The sequence below is a fragment of the Galeopterus variegatus genome, unplaced genomic scaffold (assembly GCF_000696425.1).
Source record: "Galeopterus variegatus unplaced genomic scaffold, G_variegatus-3.0.2 Scaffold1317, whole genome shotgun sequence".
Lineage (NCBI taxonomy): Eukaryota > Metazoa > Chordata > Mammalia > Dermoptera > Cynocephalidae > Galeopterus > Galeopterus variegatus.
Window position 1 is genome coordinate 70,842 of NW_007727428.1, and position 21,133 is coordinate 91,974.

Below are 21,133 nucleotides of genomic sequence, written 5' to 3' on the forward strand. Positions count from 1 at the left end.
GACATGTCTTTAAAACACATTTGGTGTTTATTAAAATAATCTAGTGTGATAATCTCTGGAAATCAACAACTGATTAAACTGAGGGAGTTGGCCTTTATTTTTTTAAAGCTGTTGGAAAACTTACAGTGACTTACCTTTCCGGATGTTTCTCAGTCAGGAACCATATTTTCCCACAAAAGGTGTCAAAAAAGGGGCTTTATACATGTTTCTGGAATGAAAGAATGAAGGAAGAGGGGTGGAGGTTCAAAGTCCAGGAAACCTTCTCTGATCAAATCAGGACAAACAAAAGAGAGGGTGAAGTGGGCAGAGCAGCAGGAGTTTAAGGGATTAACTGGAAAGAGAGAATTAAGGCGATAATGCTGGGGTAGAAACGAAAATCGGATCCCTCCTCACCGGGAAGAAAGAAGCCCTCCTAGTAGAATTGAAATGATAAAGTGTCCCCCTTCCCACTTCACCCGGGGAAACCGTCCTTTGCGCAGTTGGATCTGATGGGAGATTCAGCGCAGCCTATAGAAAGTCTTTGCGAAAACTAGTTTCAGACCAACTTTGCCTTGGTCACTGAGCATGCTCAGCTTTCAGTCTTTTGCAGAAATGTAAATTCCATGGCTCCAGATTTTAGCTATGGCAGCTCGGGGGCGGGAGTGGGTGGGAGAGCCGGCGTGGCAGTGTGGCAGAGGCCACAGGTGGAATCTGGAGTTGGAGTACATTTTAAGGGGAAGGTGGGAGGACGGGACAGCCAAGCAGGGAGTCTGAGGAGATCCCGAGAAAACAACCTATCAATGTGATCGGCAACTCTTCGTGAAGAAGCGAGTTTGGGTATTCGGAGATGGGCAGTACGGTGCAAACAGTTACAGGAAAACCGGAGCAGTTCAAGGTTCCGACCGTGGACCATGTCAACGAGTAGGGGGCAAGGGGAATGGTCGTTGTCACCCCATAGAGAGCCTCCAGGGTCCTCCCCAGCTACTCCTTCTTGGGCTGCAATCTGTCCTTTGTAAGAGACGGGATGTTGTTGCCCTCCCTTCCCTCACTCCTCTCTCCGCACCAGCCTGGGTTAGTCCCCAGGGGCCAACATCTGGCCGTGCTGGAACCGGCTCCGAAACTCACCTTTGCCAGCTCGTTTCCGCAAAACATCTGTGAGATTCTCGGACTCTCAGATTCCTAGGCTTTTGGTGGTACGGGGAGGGGATGTCCTATTACTATGTATATGAACAATGGTTACTGAAGATGTGCTCCCAGGTTACAAAGCCTGCAGGCGGTGCCCAGGGGTCAGAGGGCGCTGCAGGGGCCGGGGGCGACCTGCTCACATTTCTGGGACTGCTGCGAGCAGCGAGCACACAAATGGCCAATGAAGCAGCAGCGAAGGCGGTGGAGACCCCTCAAAACCGCACCAAATCTGGTCGCTCGCGGCGCCCACGGCGCACAAGGTACGCTTCGGGGCGGTCCTGCCTGACCCCGGAAGAGAAAGTTGTTTTGGGGAAGGGGAGCAAGGAGTGGAAAACGAGTTAAGTAAAACTAAAAATCAAAGTTTGTTCTGCTCCCCTCCGGCCGCTTCTCGCCTGCCTCATCTTTGTCTTAAACCCCTTCAGAGTTTGCCTTCTTCAGTGGGCTCGACTCTCCCCCGTCCCAGCCAGAGTTGGGGGACAGTGAGCAGCCATCCCCCAGGTTTCTCGACCCTCTCCCTACCCAGGCCGCCAGGAAAACCCGGAGCGGAGAATCCCACGAGCCGGGAAACGCCCTCGGCGCGCGCTCACTGGCGCGCATGCTCAGTGTGTGCGGCGGCAGCGAGTAGGAAGCTCCGCGGGGCAGCGACGACGGCGGCGGCGACTGGAGGGTGGGAGGGGACACACCGGCTGGCGGGCGGGGGCGCTGGGACGCGGCAGGGGCTCCCGCCCGAGGTTCCTTTGGACGTTTCGGACCGCGAAGCCCGGCGCGAGGAGCCGAGCGAGATCGGAGCCAACAACGAGCGCGGGGCGGGCAGCTGGCGGAGCGGAGCCGCCAGGCACAGCGGGCTCGGAGCCCGGGTCTCCGCGGCTCGGGACCCGGCTCCGGCGGCGGCGATGTTCCACTGCATCCCCCTGTGGCGGTGCAACCGTCATGTGGAGATCATCGATAAGCGCCACTGCTCGCTGGTCTACGTTCCCGAGGAGATCTACCGCTATGCCCGTAGCCTGGAGGAGCTTCTGCTGGACGCCAACCAGCTCCGCGAGCTGCCTGAGGTAAGTGTCCGGCCTCACCTGCGCCCCGGCCCTCGCCCACTCCTCTCTCTGCCCCTTCCCTCTTGTCCCCTCTTCTACCTCCAGACCGCGGCCAGCCGGCAGATCCGGCAGGAACCACCTCTTCCTGCGTTCACCTGCTGCTCTCTCCCCTTGCCTCTCTCTACCCCCGTCCCTTTCCAATAAAAGTTTTTTCATTTTATACAAAGCGACTTGATGTTTTTCAGGTAGTCACTAGAGCTTGTACGATTGGAGAAACGTTCTGAGCTAATAAGTAGCGTAGGTTCATGTTTAGGTATTAACACTTGGCACTTGTGCCCGGGCAGGTGAGGAGCCAGGTGGCTCGGGCCGTTCCCAGCTGGAGGCTACCGAGCGCCGCATCCCGCCCCCGGGGCCGTTCCTTTCGCCCAGCGTTCCTCGACCACTAGCTGAGGCGTGTCTCCCCGTTGGCCAAGGCAGGTCCCGGAGGACTTTGGGACCTGGGTAGTGTGCAAGTGACCGCACTATCTCGGCATCTTGGGAGGAATGTGCTCCTGGCCTTATCGCAGGTGGGCTGTGCTGGGAAAAGCTGTAGCGTGGCTGGCCTGCCGTGGCCCTGGGGGCGGCCGCGAGGTGGAGAGCAGGGCGAAGCGGGTCGTGGGGAGCCGGGGCGGGTTCCCAGATGCCCGCCACTCGGACCCTTCCTGCGTGGACCTGTTGCTTGGTAGGAGCCGCGATGGACGTCAGCAGAGGCTCTGCCGCGGGCCACATTCAGCCTGCTGACTTGTGTCTTTGCAGGGATGCGTTACCTCTTCAGAGTTGTTTACGTAAATTAATCACGCCGATGCTGCGGCCGAACTTGTCAAGCGACGTATGCCAATTGTGCTTTAATGGAGGGTCGGGGGACTGCGATCTTCTAACCTTCGAGCTTGCCTTGGGAATTTAGTTGGAGTAACCCTTAAAGGTATCCCAAACTCAGGTGTGTGCAGGAAGTCAGTGTGTAATAATCCAAAGGTGTGCAGGAAGTAGGGAGACTGCTGGGAATCAGGGAGAGGACTTGAAGGCCTGAGCGTCGGAGCTCAAATATTTTTTGCTTATCCTTTATTTAATGCAAGCCAAGTCATTATCACAGAAACACTCTTCAAATGTTCTGGCTTGTTAGAATGACTTGATAAGTTTTCCAGCGCTGACAGAGTGTTTTAAAAATCAGAACTGTGGTTTTCTCAACATTTCAAGTGTTATTATTTTTCTTGGATTAACTTTCCTTGGTTGTTGTGGAATTGATTGGGTGGTTTGCTCTGTGTAATCACAGAGATTATCCTCACCAGGATCTTTGCAAAGCCCCCCAAGCTTTATTTAGCTTAGAAGCAGAAAAGCTGTACAGTTCCCTCGGCATTTATTATTTTTAAGGCATTTTCAAACATGGTTTTGTTTGGCTTTTAGCTTCCTTAAATTTGATTTAACAGTTGTAAGCTCACTCACTGCTGTAAATTGTATAATTTTAGGCATCGATATCACCAGAAATATAGAATATGCAATTTTATACTTTTCAAGGGCTTCAGAATGAAGTTATTAAAGATTGGGTGAGAAAAGTTATTCAACTAGAAATGTTTCAGCGCTGTTAGTGGTATTTGTTTGTTTTCTTTTGTAGAACTGGAAGGTTTCCTTTGACTAGATTGGCTTTTCACTCCCTTCTACAGAGTTTGTGGGTTTTCCTGAAATGTTGGGGAATTCAGCTTGGCGTGGGATATTATGGGTTTTAGAAGTATTAGGTATTTCTACTGATTCTAAATGGAAACTTCTCAGAAACTCAAAATGCAGTCTGATGGTACTGTGTAAATACAGTAAATAAACAAGCTTTTCAAAGGCTAGAGGTAATCTTGCTTGTGGGTAATTATTGCTCTCACACCTCTTAAATTATTATTAAAGTTTTTAGGTTGTGTAAAATCTATTTTTCCCTGATGGTGCCTGAGTGTGTACATGACACACCCAGACACAACCATCTTGAAATCACAGATGTCTGTTCCATTCACTTTCTTTCCATGGGCTATGTGTTGTTTCATCTCTGAGATCTGTGTAACTCATCATGGCTATCCCTGTCCCCTTCCCCTATTTCCTTACCATATTACCTGCTGACAAACCTCAAAGGTCCTTATTGTGGCGGCCATACCAGCTGTATGTTCTCTCTTTTATAATTTGTTTAAAACAGAGCCAAAGGAGAATGCCGTACCCCTTACTCCAATAGCAAAAATACATTCTCTCTTTAGGCTTCAGATGATGACAAACACATTCTCTCTACTGAAAGGCTTGCAACCTCTCTGATTTGCTCTAACGTCCTCATCTTCCAAATTGAGACTCAGAATTGAAGTGACCTTCTCAGGGCTATCCAGCTGGATAGATGCAGTTGCTGGTCACACCTTTTCATTCGGGGTCAGCCACTACACAAATCTACAGCCACTTTGGACACCTAACAGGAGCTTGTCCTGTTCCATTTCTCACACCCATCCAACCCTTAGTTATTTAGTCCCTCCTATTTTATTCATGTCATTAAAACTTGGCCTCAGTTAAACATTTATTGAGCCTCCATTATTTGCAAGTTAATGGGAATATGGAGATTAAAGGCGGAATGATTCCTCTGAGTTGTTCCCAGCTTTGTGAAGAGGCAGATGACTTTAATACAGATGTGGTGAGTGCGAGGTGGAAAGGGCACCACGGTTAATCAAACTCCACATCAGCTGTGGACTCGATGGTTACCTAATCCACTAACCTTTTGCTGAACCTGTACCCCCATCCTCAGTGGAACTTCACCCTTGTGATGGCCTCTCAATGCTGCACCATTCTGCAGAGAAGTCTTCCAAACCCTCGTCTTTAACTTGGCCCCAGTTGGGTGATAGGCTTACTATCCCTTTCCCTTCACCTACTCCTCCCCCAACTCCCTATCCCTCTCTTTGCAGATCTTTTTGGGATATGATAACTGTACTAACAGAGACAACCTCACTTTAACTTTCTTGAAGTGCCTGCTTGTTTTTGCTCAGTCCTGTGAGTGCAGAGCCTGACCTTTATGGCAACCAGCAGGTCTTGTTCAATAAACAGTTATTTGTTTAATGAATGTTACAAGAATGAGTCTTTTAAAAATCTTCCTCTTCTGCCTTTTTGTCTTCCCTTAAGCATATCACGCTGCTGTGTCTGTCCTTCTCTATTATAATGAGAATATTCAAGTTGGAAGCAACTTCAGAAATAAAGATCATCCATGTGGTGAAGATATTTTGTCTTGCGTGCCCTGCAATATCCTTGGCTTCTCCTCTGCGCTTCCTCAGTGTTTCAGATGCCATTGGCTATGTGTGTTTTACTGTGATCTCTCTAGCACCAGTACAGGGCTTAGTGTAGTAGGCAGCAAATATTTTGAACGAATGTGCTCAGCCTTCACAGCTTAAAGAATTGAGTTTCATCTTGTCTCCCCTCTTAGAGTTCAGTTGATCTTTTGTTGATTGCCAGATGACATTATCTCAAATACCTGCCCCCTCCTATCATTCTTGTTTATATCTGGCTTTATTTTTTTCCCAGCTCTTAGAGCACTTATAACCACCTAACTCCAGACTGTATACTTGCTTACTTGTTCTTTGTTTGTCTCCTCAACTAGAACATAAGCTTCATGAGGGCGGGGATGTTCATGGCTGAGCCTAGGATGTATCTTGTAAATAGTGGGCACTCAGATATTTGTTGTATGAATGAGTCCTCCCATGTATTGTTGTGAATAGGCTGACGCTGTTTTTTAATCATCACTACCCACTTCCCATGGTCTGACTTTTGTGTACCAAACTGTTGAAACCAGTGATGACACAAAGTCTTGCTAGTCTTTGTTGTCCATCTCTTTTGTGCTGGACACCTTTGACCGCCTTAACTTTCAGATATTTTTTATGCACTGTAAACATATTTTCTGTGAATATGACTTCAAGTTCAACATCTCCAGCTGTGATCTGTTAAGGGGATATCCAGCCCCACTTGGAACAAATCCCTTTTGCCTTAAACCAACCATGTTTCAATTTAGACCTTGTCTTTCGAACTGGCTTCCTTCCCAGCAGTTCATTTCTGAGGAGTGAGACAGCCACTCTTTTTGTCTCAGAGGTCCATGGAGTCATCTTTGATCCTTCCTTCTCCCCTTCCTCTATCTCGTCATTAAGTCCTGTCATTTTTTCCTTCAAAATGCCATCTTTCCTCTGTCTCGTGCTCCCACCTTGTTGGTTTTCCCTCGATTCCTGTTGTCTGTTGCTGGTTGTCTTCTGTTGAGGCTCTTTAGGGCTTGTCTTTAAGAGACAGAGAGCAGACATGTTGGATTCAGATATTCAAGATGCTGCTCCATCACTTGGATACTCTCTTCAAGCCTCAGTTTCCCCGGGTGTTAGAGTAGTACCCATCTTATAGGGTTATTCTGGGGATTAAAGAGTTAATGTGTGTAAAGCACTTAGAAGTGTCAACACAGTTAGATCTGAGATGTTTAAGACCTTTCTGGATATTGTGGCAATACCTTTTATTTATAAAACAATGTTTCTTAAAGTGAAGTTTGAAGACATTTTCCTGGGAGTTTGTAAGTTATTTTTTTAATGTTCTTTTAAAAAATAATTTAAAAAAATCACAGATTCTGTAATATTTAGATGACCTTATAAGTGAGTTGTGTCATAAGATTTTCTTGCCTATGTTGGATTGAGCACTTCTTTAACTGTCTCTAGCTAATGGGAGAAAAACAGATGTGGACTTATTACAGAAATGATGTGCTAGGGTCAGATAATGGCTGGTAGTTAGTTGTATGAACAAAGGCTTCATGTCAGCTTATTAGAGAAAAGCAAGAGGTACCTGAAGGGGTTACAGAGCCCATGGTGGTGTAGGCTTGCAGAATGCAAGGAACTTGTGCCTTGTTTGTATTGTGTTAAATACATTGTGAGCAGCCATTCAGTGTCTGCAAAATTGCATCATTGTTATTTGTGATGTTAAATTAAGGTAGAGTTTTCTTTTATTGATTTTTATCAGATTTTTAAATTGTTTTATAAGATCTAAAGCATAGGGAAGAAAACTAGGTAGTTTTATGCTTGGACATACTTAAATAACATTATAATAATTTAACTCAATGCTTAGGTGAAAGGCGGTCCAAGGGAGTATTTTCCCTGTATAGTGCTGATTCACGCATTTCTCAAGGTAGGGAAACAGTTCTCATTCCTCAGATATCCTGTTGTTATTACACGGTTTAACACTTAATTGTTTTACTTGTTTTCTGTGTTGGTCCAATCCCACCTTCACCCTCCCCCCACCTCTCCCCATGCACAATATACCTGTCCTCACTCCCTACAGTTAGAGGTGAGAAAACTGAGACCTAGAGAGGTTGTAATTTGCTATGGGTTAGTGGACATTAGAGTCTCTTTGACTCTGAGAAACATCTAGTGAGTATCTGTGACATATTAATAATTATAATAGCCACCATTTATTGAGATTTTACTGAGCTTCAAACATTTTATTAAGTGCTCTGTATAAATCGCTTCTCTTAAACTGAATAACAACCCACTTTAGCCATTGTAATTTCAGTTTTGCAAATGCAGAAACAGACTTATTTAACAAAGTTTCTTAAGAGGCTTTTTTAAGAGACTTAAACAGATTAACAGGTCCAGATTAGTTCTGGCATGAGCATTTGACTCGCGCCCCATGTGTGCATTTGCCACTGTGCTGTACCGGCCACCTGGGAGTGAGGAAGCCTGGCCATGTGAGGGTCTTGGGAGGGAGCCTCTGCAGAATGCTGTGACAGCTCTGGGGAGTCTTACACTCTCCAGGGAGGTGAGGGAAAGCTTTAGAGGTAGCAATTTCAAACTAGACTGGAAGGAGAGAAAAAGCATCTCATCGTTGCCTAAATCAGCCATTTCTAGGTGGGGAGATTGAAGGGCCTTTGAGTGGTAGTGGCCTGGGGCCGGGTCATAAAGGGGCCTTGTTGGTTTTGCCAAGGAGATGAATTCTGTCCTGTAGGCAGAGGATGCTGGTGGAAGGTGTCTAAGCAGAGGTGCGTACAGCTAGATCTTTGTTTTAGAAGGTAATTCTGGGGCAGAGGAGAGGATCGAGTTGGGGAGACTAGTCAGGAGCCCAATGCAGTGGTCTGGGCCAGAGGGAATGGTAGAGTTCCTGTGGGATGAACGGAGAGATGGCTTCATCAGAGGTTTAACACTGGGAGCTTCCTGTCCAGTGCTCTTCCTACTATACCACCTTCTGTGTTGTGCTGACCCATCTGAGACACTTCATACTTGTGGGACACCAAGTACAAAGCGTTTTGCTCTTTTCTGTGGACGTATTTTGCATGACTGTGAGGTGTCCCTGTGTTCTACTTGTTAATTGCTCCCTAAAACATGGCAAGTTTTGTATGTAGGCATTGGTTTAGGAGAAAGATGGACAGCCAGATGCGTTATGGTTGGGAAGAGTTTGTCTGTTTTTAGTTTTGTTCAGATAAATGTGATCAAGTTTATAAAAATGCAACCATGGTGATACTGGTAACCATGTGGGTTCTATTTTTCTGAGTACCATGACTGTATACTCACCTGTGTACCATACCACAAACTTTAGTTTCATCATCCCCTGCTAATGCTTTAAAAGACTAATACTTAGAGAATTTGGTGCGTTCTTTTCGGTGAGGACCCAGTAAGTGCTGCAGGCTTCTCACTGTACTCAAAGAAGTCTAGGGAGAGTTAGCCTATCTTAGGACACTACCTAGAACACAGGGCTAGAAACGTTTTGTCTTCTACTTCATAAGATAGTTATGAGGGGTAATGAGATCATGGGCCAGATCCTGGTGAATGCATAGAAGAAACTTCTGGATATACATTAACTTTCTCTTGGGTGTTATTTAGTGGACAGGAATGGTAATTTGCTGTTGCTTTTGGTATTTTAGAAGATATAACTGTGTGTGTGTGTGTGTGTGTGTGTGTGTGTGTGTGTAGTGTAAAATATTCCTAGAAATAAGATGTAATATTTAAATTCCACCCCCTTCATTATTTTGAAGAGTTTCCTTATCTATACTATAACTTCTAGATTCCAGGGAATTTAGCTCAGTTGAAAGTAATTTGGTTCTTATTATGTTTGTTTCTAAGAACACCAAGGAATGGATTTGTCATGTGGTGGGCAGGAGGAGTTGCTACACCTAATTACAGTGTGTCCTTAACTGATTCCTTGATTGTGTGGCCAAATGGGGAGGACTGTGTCTATCCTGACCACTGTTCCACCTTTCTTTCCACAGTCCATACCCACTTCTTGGGAAAAGAAAAGGAGGGGCTGTCTGTTGGCTTGTGGTGAGAACTAGGGGCCTGAGACAGATGAACAGTTGTAAGGGCCAGAGAGAGGCTTTCAGACCTCTCAGGGTGTGATGTGGGTTCTGACTGCTTGACTTGATTTGGAAGATGCTAAATAAATACCTCTGAGGCCCATGCTATTAGTGCAAATGGCCTGACCTTGGGCCGTGGTGTTGCCTTTCTTATATCTGATAGTAGGAGTAATATATGTTGGATGCTCAAAAGAATTCAAAGAACAAAAAAGAAAAAAGACATTTCCCTTGATTCCCTCAAAATGATACCAGTCATTAACAATTTTATTTTATTTTTTAAAAAATTATTTTTAATTGAAAATAATTGTATGTATTTATGGGGTACAGTGTGATTTTTTGATACATATATACATTGTGGAATGATCAAATCAGGCTAATTAACATATTCATACCTCACATACTTACCATTTCTTTGTGGTGATAACATTTAAAATCCACTCTTTTTTAAGAACGTATTCTTACAGATTTTTTTTTCTTTTTATTCATTGCCGTATATTTACTATTGGTAATACAAAAAGAGGACTCCTCTCTAGATTGCCTTGCTGCTTTCTCTTTTTATGTTACACTGTATCTTGGACATCTTCCATATAGGTTTGTATAGATGTATTATAGCACTGATGCTAGTGCTGTAGTATTCTGTTGTGTTGGATATACCACTATCATGTATTTAACTATTCTCCTATTGCTGTATATTTAAATTGCTTCTAATTCTTTGCAATAATGAGCTATGCTGGATTAAATATTCTTGTTTGTATTACTTTGTACACCTATGCAAATATTTCTTTAAGGTAAATTTCAAGAAACATAATTGCTGGGTGAAAGGGTATTGCACTTTAATAATTTTAATAGATAATGCTAGATTGTCAAAGATTTTTTTTTTTCAAATCAGAGTTAGATGGAGGCTTAGAGATTGTAGAAATCTATTCAATTTGTAGCTAAGGAAGCAAAGTCTAGAGAGGTAAAGTGATGTGTCAAAGGAGGATGAAGATTTGGGCTGCAAATCCCTTGAGTCCATATTCTGTGATCTGTGTGTGGGCTGAAAAAATAGGCCTACAGGCTGGCTCTGTCATCTCTGCTCTCTTTATTCTTGACTGCATTTTTTTCCCATATGCCTGGAATACCCCTCAGGTAGGCTTTAGTCAGTTGATCAAAGATTTGTGTCAGGTTTTTGGAAGACTAATATCTAATTCTTGCCTTCAAGTAATCTGCAGTCTTCAGCTGTAGAGAGAAATTTAGCATCCTGGAAGTCCTCATGTAGCTAAGTGCCACATGCATGTGCAAACCAAGAGTTGCTGTGGGCCCTTGAAGGAGGCTTATTGCATTTGAGCTGTTGAAAAGCAGGATGTTTGGGGACACAAAGCTTGGGCATTAACTTGGTGTGATGACTACAGAGTCAGCCCCTCCTTCTGTCCTTTTTTACTGAAGGTCTGAATCTCTTACTTGAGGAGAAAATATGTGTGGTGTTCAGGAGATTGTCCTCTTAGTTGTGACACATTGGTAAGTAACTTAGCCTTGACCGTCTCAATTTGCTAATTTGTAAAAAAAAAAAAAAAAAAAAAAAAAAATAATAAATAGTTCCTATCTCATGAAGTTGTGTGAAGATTAAATATGTTAATATGTATACAGTGCTGAGAACAGTGTCTGGCAGATAGAAAGTGCCCAATACAATTTGATCATTAATATTATCAATATTGACTGTTTCATGGCAGAGGGCCAAAAAAGTGCCCAATACAATTCGATCATTGTTGTTATCAATATTGACTATTTTGTGGCAGAGGCCCAAACTCCTTCATTCTTGCTTCCTTCAAGTCCTTTCTCAGTACTTGGTCCAAGTGATCTTTCAGAGACATGAATGTGCTGAGTGATCGCCTGCTGCAGTGGCTTCCCCACACCTGCAGGATACTGTCTGGCCACACTCTTTTTCTCTGCCTACCTTTTCCACCTCATTTCCCTTCTCTTTCCAACTTGAACCTTGTATTTCAGCAACAGTTAGCTGCCTGTAGGTCTTTGTTTTTGTGATTCTGTCTCCAGTGATGTACTCTTCCCCACTTCTTTGCCTGGCTCACTGCCCCTCATCCCACTGGACAGAGCTCAGGAGATAGCATTCCTCTGGTGAAGCTGGGAGTCCCTTCCCTTTGCTGTGGTCTCTGGGGACACCTCCAACATTACTCTTGCCTCTTTGCAGTTATCTTTGCCCCCCTCCAAAGTGAGTTCCTTAAAGCTATACACCTTTCCTTCTTTGTGTTTCTGCTGCCTAATAGGGTGTTTGGCCCAGAGCAGACATTGCACACATATTTGAATAGCATTCTTGGGGGCACTTTTCAGCCCTTTTTGGGGAGTGGATTTAGAAACGGCTTTGGACCAGATCTATATGTTAGAGCTTGAAGATTAAACAAACAAAAAAAAAGCTGGACTGTCTGCAGTCCTTGTATGTATGACAGATCACATACTCTTCTTGAGCTTCAGTTTCCTTATCTGAGAGATGAAGGAAGGGTATGAGTGATGTCCAAGGCCTCTTTGAGTTCTGACCTTCTCGGATGCTGGTTTTATGACTTACTGCCCCAGTGTGAACCTTAGGAGAGTGGAGCCACATTTGTGCACATGCTCCACAAGGTTGCTTAGAGAGGTTGAGTAGAACCACAAGTCTAGGCTTAATCACTATAATCAAGGATTTGATAATAAGGAGAAGCTGTTCCAAACACTTACCCTCTTGTGGTCAGTTGTTGATTCCCAGAACCAATTAAGGGAAAAAGATCAGCAGATTTCTTTGAGAGAACTCTCTCTCTCTCTCTCTCGCTCTCTCGCTCTCATTCACTCTACCTCTCTCCCTCCGTCTCCCTCCCACTCACTCCCTCTTGTCTCTCTGTCTTTTTCACTTTGAACACTGAATTTTTTCCTCCTATGTCAGTTGTATTTTTCCAGCTTTTAGAAGTGAGGTGAAATGGGCAATTTAGCCGGGAGTGTTTGTGTTCTTATTAAATGAACTCAAGCAATTCAGAGGCAGTTGTTTGAAACTTCCCTTTGGGTTGACTTGAGTACCTAAGAGACTGTGTTTTGGGAAACTGAGTTTAGGTTCTGACCATTAAGAATGTCTAGGAGTCAGTGTCAGACTGAGGTGTCTTTGCAAGGAGTATGTTAGGATCAAAGGCTACAGTTCTCTACTCCCCTGCTGAATAGCTGGCTTCTTTGATAGGATGTTGGTGTCAGACTGAAGAGGCAGCACAATTCAGTAATGGGGACAGGAATAGGTTTCTGCTGGATCCTGGCAGGTCTTCCTTCCTCCTTCCCTCATTCATTCCACACGTTATTGAGTGCTGGCTGTGCTTCCGGCATTATTCTATTTAGAAAGGCAGATATGATCTCTTGTCCTTATGGACCTTCCATTCTAGGTAAGAGAGATAGACAGTAAACTGTAAGCAAATGAGAATTTCAGATAGTGATAAAGGAAATAAAGGAAACAAAATAGGGAAATGCTGTGGCAGAAGTTTCTATTTAAGCCTGAGAAGGACTTTCCAAGGAGGTGATATTTGCATCAATGAGAGTGAGGCAGCCATGTGAACATGGCAGAGGTTCCTGCAAAGGCTTGGGATGAGTTGGGCAAGTTTGTGGGCAGAAAGAAGGCCAGTGTGGCTAGAGTACTTGGCATGATGAGGGAGGGCAGTAGGACATCGAGGTGAAGGCACTGTCAGGGCTTGAAGACCCTGGTAAGGAGTTTGGATGGTTTTTTGTTAGTTGAAGTATGGCAGATCATAAAACCATAAGATACCTGATTTATGTTAGAGAGTTCACTCTGCTTGCTAGTTAGAGATTAGACTGTAGGGAAGAAGAGAAGCACCAGGGAGACTGGGAGAAGAGGCTTTTGCTGAAAGGTCCCAGAGAAGGATGGTGACTCGGACTAGGGTGATAGCAGTAAGTAGTGAGATATACAGGGGCACTTCAACGAGTTCATGGAAAATGGAATTAAAAGATAATATGAATCTTTCCATGAACTTTTTGAAGTACCCTCATATCTTGGGGGTAAAAATCTGCAGGTTGCAGATTTTATCAACTGAGGGGGGGTGGGTTTGGCAGAACCATTTACTGATTTAGGGAGGACTGGAAAAGGGAATATAGCAGTATAGGACTGTTAAGTACTTGAGTTGGGTTGTGGTAGAAGTTTTTATGAGACTTAGAATTTAGAAGAAGCCTGAGTAATGAAAATTATAATAAAGATAGTGAAGAGTTTTTGAGCAACATAAACCACTGTTCTAACACTTTCTGTTCTAACCACTTTCCATGTTTAACTGATTTAATCCTCACAACAACCATAGCCTCATTCTACATAAACAGCTTTATTTTACAGATGAGGCCACTGGGGCACAGAGATGTTAAATGACTTTCCAAAGCCACACAGCTACTAAGTAGTAGGGCTGGGATTTGAGCTGATGCATTCTGGTCAAATCCTTGAGGTCAAACCTTCCTTGAGGTCAAACATGGGCAGATGGTGTTGTCTGCACCAAAGAGCCAAGAATTAATTTGTTCTGTGAAGGGAAACAGAGATGCCCATGATCCCTGGATTATTTTTGCATCATTAAGGAAAAAAGCACTGAAATGAAATATCATTTTAAGAATCAGGCCACCAGATATTAATGTTCTCATTCAAGCACCATCTTTGAAAGATTAGTGGAACCATTCTTTTGTGCTGGATTTCTTACTTTCAGGAAGGTAACTTACAGTTAAATCCTTACACATTCTTAGAATAAAAGCACATATGTTTGGGAAAGCAATAGGAATCTTTAGAACATCACGAACACTGGTTTTATCATAGCAGTACCCCCTGTTTGTTATTCAGTAATTATACTGTTTGTCCCTGTTCTCAAAGTGTGATATCAAGTGATTAGCTTGAAGCAGTTTTTAGTCTTGACTGTAAAGGTCAGTATTATAAAGAGATTCTAATGTACATTCTGGAGGTATCCTTCAGTACCGCTATACAAATGGATGTTAATAAGATTAGGTTAATAGAAAATATGCATATTACAATAGACCCCCATTATCTAATAGCATGTTAGAGTTATTCACATACCTTGATTTTTTTTTTTTTTTTGGTGAGGGCGGGCTGGCCAATACCGCATACCTTGGTTTTTGATAATTTCATTCTAAAATGGCAAGCAGAGGGAAGGGAAGATGCTGTGCTCCACATCACTCTGTAAGTGATGCACTGAAGTTACATAGGGGCCGGGAGTGAAGCTAATTAGACCCCTAATCTTCAACCTTACCCCATCCCCACCCTCCTTAGTAGCCTACTGTTTAAAAATAAAATGTGTGTAAAGATGTTTTTGTAAGGTAAAATAGTAGAGGATATTTACTTGTGATATGTACATTATATAGTCTTTAAAAAATTGTATATATTCTAAAATGTTTTATTGTAATTTTCAGGTTTAGGTCCAAGGTAAATCAGGTCCAAGAGAAGTGTTAAGTAACTTCTGTGGTTTCAGTTCACTGGTAGTTTTCCCTTGTTAGAGAGTTCAGTCCGGAGAAACAGGAGTTTATTTGGAGTACTCTGGCCTGCAAATAGCAAAATCTCAACCTAAAATGCCATCAGTGAAAGAAGCATATTGTAATCTCACATATCAGGAAGCCTAGTGGTAGATGTTTTAGGGTTGGTATAGCAGATCGGTAGTGCTGGGCACTGGTGGGACTTCTCAGTGACTTGTTAGGCCCTTTCTCTCCTGCTACAGCTGCTCTTGCTTGGTCACATCCCAAGCAGAAAGGAAAGGCATAGATAGAATCACAGGGCCACAGGGCCAGCCCTAATGATAAGAGAGCTTGAGAATGACTGTGTCTGGCTTTTTTTCCCCCCCCTTCCTCTGTAGTGGCAGGCAGGTAGGCAAGGAATAGGAACAAGGGAGTGGGTGTGGGGTGGCCCTCTGCAGTGTCTTCTGCAAGAGGCAAGGAAGACAGACAGACATGAGAGCCTGCTTGGTTCTTGCAGACACCTTTCTTTCCCATCAGCGAGTAGTAGATAGTTATGTCTCTCGTTTAACCCTATGTCTTCTGCCAAAAACATAGGGACCATCTGCTCAGGAAAAATCTTTAGCAGGGATGAGTTCTGTTTCAAAGTATTCTTTAAGAAAAATAAAAGTTTGTACATGCAGACATTTTCCCTCGATTTTATTTTCACTGTGTGTGAGAGAAATTTTGTAAAAGGATGAAAACATAACTAAATAGGTTATTATAAAAATTAAAGTGCCCGATACACTTATTTTCTAACTTGTTAAATTTCTTTGACTCAGTAGTCTTAGTTTTGGAGGCCTCTTTGCCTTTGTTGGTGCTGTCTGCCCTGCTTGGGATACTCTTCTCCAATGCAGATGCCACCTTCTCTGTGAAGCCCTCCCAAGTGTGCAGTCTGTCCACATCTCTGTGTTCCCCCAGGCACCTGAGGCTCACTTCTCTCATGATGTTTATCAGGGTCAGACTTAGCTGTGCATCTGTTTGTCTCCTATTAGTTTGTCATCAGGGACTTACTTTATGTGTCTCTTCCCAGGCATTGGGAATTTCAGTACCTTAATCACAAGAAATGCTCAAAAAAAGTCTGTTGCATTAAAAAAATATATTGTGTTTTGTGGACTAGTCTAGATACATAAGCCTTCAGATATTTCCGCCTTCTCATTATGCTAACCACTCCCTCTCAGTGCCTTGGTGTGGCTAGTTATGCTAAGGGGCTGGTGATGCCATCTCCGTCTGAGTCTGAGTCGGGGTCCATCTCTGGGAAGAACTCTGTGTGGCCACAGCCCAGCCCCAGCTCAGCGTGTTCATATCTGTTTGCTGTCCACCTGAGAGGGAGGAGTGGTGGGGGCTTAGTAGGTCCTGCCGGCAGAGGGTCAACAGTAGCACAGAAAGATAACACAGCATTAGTCATATTGACAGAAGGATAGTTCCTCTCCCTGTTGCCTGTTAGTAGAAGCGTTAATGAGGAGTAAAATGGCCAAAAGGTAGGAAGTGTTTTTGAAGCCCAGGGCCTGAGCTCCCCCACACTGGATAATCTACCCCTGCTCTGGGAAGAGTTGAATAAAACCTGTTACAATTTTTAAAATACTGATAGCAGTTCTTTATTAACTGCAGTATTCCAAATGCACAATCAAGCACTTAAATAGATTTTGTTTGGTCCTCATGTCAGCCATATGTGGGAGGGTTTTTTTAAAGTCATATTTTACAGATGGAAAAAATGAGGCTGAGCACTTGCCTAACGATACTTAGTGGGAAAAGAGTGGGCTGGGGTTAAGTCCAGGTCTTTTTTATGCTATATACTAATTTGGTGGACCCAGCCGGTGGGGCCTTGAAATCTTTACACGTTGCTGGCCACAGTGTGCCTTGAGCAATTAGGCACTGGGGGTGCAAAACAGAGTGCACAGTCCCTGCCTTGAGTTGTCGGAGTTTAGTGATGGCATCAGACACCTGAGCAGATTGATCGTGGTGAGGCTTAGATTGTGGAGCTAGCAACAATGTCTTCCTGGAGGTAGCAGCAGCCTGTGCCCACTCAGGGGGCAAAGAGAGCAAAGTGTTGTTGGGGGCATGGGGTTTAAGGAGAGGGAGTCAAGAGATGAGGCAGGAGCCCCATCATGGGCGTCCTTGAAAGCCAGGTAATGGAGCGGGGCTTTTATTTTCTAGGTGAAATGTCTTGTCAGGTGTTAACTTAGAGAGCTCAACCTGACAGTAGCTTGTGGATGGATTTGAGGGAACCAAGACTGGAGGAAAGGGTAGTGTTTAGAAGGAATACAGGGACAGAATTTTTTTTTTTTTTTTTTTTTTAAAAGATGACCGGTAAGGGGATCTTAACCCTTGACTTGGTGCTGCCAGCACCACGCTCTCCCAAATGAGCCAACCAGCCATCCCTATATAGGGATCCAAGGTGTTAACTTAGAGAGCTCAACCTGACAGTAGCTTGTGGATGGATTTGAGGGAACCAAGACTGGAGGAAAGGGTAGTGTTTAGAAGGAATACAGGGACAGAATTTTTTTTTTTTTTTTTTTTTAAAAGATGACCGGTAAGGGGATCTTAACCCTTGACTTGGTGTTGTCAGCACCACACTCAGCCAGTGAGCGAACTGGCCATCCCTATATGGGATCCGAACCCGGGGCCTTGGTGTTATCAGCACCGCACTCTCAGGGACAGAATTTTGTGACTGACTTGATTTCAAATGGGGAATCTGATGGTTGGGGGAGCCAGGGATAATACACAAAATTACAATATTTACCACTTTGACCCAAACCCTTATTCTTCATACTTAGCTCTTAGTCTATCCCAAACATCAAATGTACCTGCAAAGGGACAAAGATTTGCAAACATCTACAAAAAGTAAAAATACATGTAGGTGATGTGGGGTTCAAAGGTGTTTTGAAATTAGAGTAAAGCCCACAAAGTGATTAATATGAAGGATAAAACATGCATTTGGATGTGTACCATTTTATCTGCTCATTAAAAATAACAAGTTTCACTACTAAGTAATCACAATTCACATAGTTAATTCACTGAGTTTAAAAATTAAGAAAATAGAATATAAAATTTTACTAAATCAATACAAAAAGTATTTGACCTACATGTAACTTTAGCCAGCTAACTTGAGCTGAACCATGTAAGAAAATGAATCAGAGATAAGTAAATGAAGAAAGAAGAGAAGAGAAAAAAGCATAGGAAAGAAAATGCTGTGAAAAAGTGAAAGAGGAAGTACAAATCAAAAAAACTGTGAGAGCCAAAGAGGGGCACTCTGTATGGGAAAGGAGTAGGGATGCAAGGGATTCAGGAGCTGGCAAGTGTTTCATCGCAACATGCAGTTTCCCTTGAGCCACAAGCTTCAGATTACTATCACTACCTATTTGCTCCCACTGGAAAACTAATTTGCTACTTATTAGTCCTTTATCTTTAAGGGCTCCAAGCCAGATGGGATGACCAAGAAGGTAAGGAGCTCCAAGACTCTGGGATCCAAGTCACCATCACCTCCCCTCTTCTCCTCCTAGGAACTGTCAAGGTGTCTGCAGATCAGACGGTGTCCACAGGCAGTCCTCACAGCCAAACCCAACTATACACTTGACTCATATAGCCTGCGGTGCATTTTTCAAACTGCTGAATGATTATAAATTTTTAATTGTTGAACACTGAAAAATCAGGAGACTTCATATAAAAATTGATTTCCAAGGGCGGGGGTGGGGCAGCACGGGGAAGCACCAAAGGAGGTAGTAACCGCAGGCACACGTTCCCACCTGTACGTGGGGCATGCCCTCTTTGTTTTGCCACAGTTTTGTCTACAGCTAGACCTCCCCATCCTATAGTGTGCCCACTTGGCCCTGCCACAGGTATTTGATTCTGTGACTCCTGATAGAGCTGATCCACCCAACAAGCAAGTACAGCAACTCCTGAGCTTCCTTGAGGCCAGTGACCACCACACCCCACTGCTCCTCACCATCCAGTCCTGAGTCACACCCTGGAATACTGGCCTCACCCAGAGCTGCTTCCTATCATGTATCTTCAACTCTAGTATCCCTCCATCTGGCCATGACCTCTCCCATGGCCTCACTCCCACTATGTTGCTGTTCCATTTTCTCTCCGACCATGCACCTCTGGCTGGAACTCCCTCCTTTCTCTGTCCAGCCTAAAGAGCATCCCAAATACCTTTGCATCAGAATCTTCAATGGCCTCATACCCTCTTATCCTGCCACCCCCTATTCTGTAGGTGGAACTGGCACCAACAATCCACCCTTCTCTATCCTATGCCTGTATAGTTGAGCACTCTAGAGAAAAAATAAAATAAAAAAAAACATGAAACCTGGCACCACCAAAAATTCATGCCAACCCCAGCAATGCCCCATTAGCTCCCTCTCCAGTTCTTTATCCTCCACCTTCACCATCCCAGAAGCACCCTGCACTCATCTTCCACCTTCCTTGCCTAGTAGACTACTCTATCTCATTCTGAATGGCTGAAACTAAAGCCACCAGGCTTGATCATCCTTCCCCTCTTTCCTCAAATTCTTAGGGTAGTACCTAGTCACTCAAACTGAAAATCCAACTATTAACCCTGGCTCCCCCAACCATCAGATTCCCCATTTGAAATCAAGTCAGTCACAAAATTCTGTCCCTGTATGCCTTCTAAACACTACCCTTGACTCCAGTCTTGGTTCCCTCAAATCCATCCACAAGCTACTGTCAGGTTGAGCTCTCTAAGTTAACACCTGACAAGACATTTCACCTAGAAAATAAAAGCCCCGCTCCATTACCTGGCTTTCAAGGACGCCCATGATGGGGCTCCTGCCTCATCTCTTGACTCCCTCTCCTTAAACCCCATGCCCCCAACAACACTTTGCTCTCTTTGCCCCCTGAGTGGGCACAGGCTGCTGCTACCTCCAGGAAGACGTTGTTGCTAGCTCCACAATCTAAGCCTCACCACGATCAATCTGCTCAGGTGTCTGATGCCATCACTAAACTCCGACAACTCAAGGCAGGGACTGTGCACTCTGTTTTGCACCCCCAGTGCCTAATTGCTCAAGGCACACTGTGGCCAGCAACGTGTAAAGATTTCAAGGCCCCACTGGCTGGGTCCACCAAATTAGTATATAGCATAAAAAAGACCCGGACTTAACCCCAGCCCACTCTTTTCCCATTAAGTGTCATTAGGCAAGTGACTATGAAGTACTGACGAGTGTCTGTTGTTCTGCTCAGCAGTGAGTCCACAAAGTTGCTGCAAGCAAGGAGGTACACAGTTATTTGAACAGTGCAGCCTGGTTGGAGCAGGTGCCATTTATTCCTTACATTTTCAGCATGGCTTTAAAAAATTTGCTTTCTGACATGTTATATTTATTAAGGGGTTAACAGCTAAATTTTTCCATTTCCAAAGACAGACATTTAGTAGTCTTTTGGAGATAAATGTGCAATTTCTATTAGCCTTTGAAATTCTAAAATAAACTTTGAAACCTGCATTACTTTCATTCTGGGCCTGTTGAGCTCTGGAAGCTCTAGATGAGAAGCCAGTGGGCTACAGGTTCCCTAAGTGATGATTTTAAAGAAAGATGTGCATAAGGCTGTATGGCAGCATGATTGTTGACCAACACATGCGTATAAATCATGCTCATTGTCAGACCTTTTGTATATCTGTTAAATAAAGAACCAAGCTGCCTTTCTCTGGCTGGTCACTGGTGGGGGCACCAGAGTGGCTTGACATAGTTTTTCTCAGAAGCTCGTGGAGAGTTCTTTTAAAAAATATGGATTCTGGAGTCCAGTGATTCTGATCCATTACATTGGGGGTGGGGGTGGTGGGTGCGATCAGAAATCTGTGGTTTTAGCAAGTACCCCAGGAGACTGATGCTAATTGTCCTGAAGCCACGCTATGGGAAACAGTGGTGTAGTGGGATTTGGGGTTGAATGGACTTAGGTTCATGTCCTACCTCCACACCCTAATGGTTATATGATCTTGCAAAGTTACTTACCATTTCTGAGTTTTCTCATCCTTTAAGGGAGAATGATGATTCCATCAAGGGCATTGTGAGGAGTGCAGTGAATATACATGAAGCACTCAGCTCTGTTTGACACATGTTATTATGTTAGTTACCTGTGATTGGAAGTAAGG

At 44.0% G+C, this 21,133-nt stretch overlaps 1 protein-coding gene across 1 annotated transcript in view; it reads left to right on the top strand.

Moving 5' to 3' along the window:
* Positions 1 to 1,794: 1,794 nt before the first annotated feature.
* Positions 1,795 to 21,133, top strand: part of LRRC1 (leucine rich repeat containing 1) — a 125,861-nt gene continuing 106,522 nt past the window's right edge. Inside the window, exon 1 of the mRNA XM_008576252.1 lies at positions 1,795 to 2,216. Within this exon, the coding sequence (XP_008574474.1) occupies positions 2,058 to 2,216 (159 nt within the window). The 5' untranslated portion in view covers positions 1,795 to 2,057. The remainder of the gene's footprint in view (positions 2,217 to 21,133) is intronic.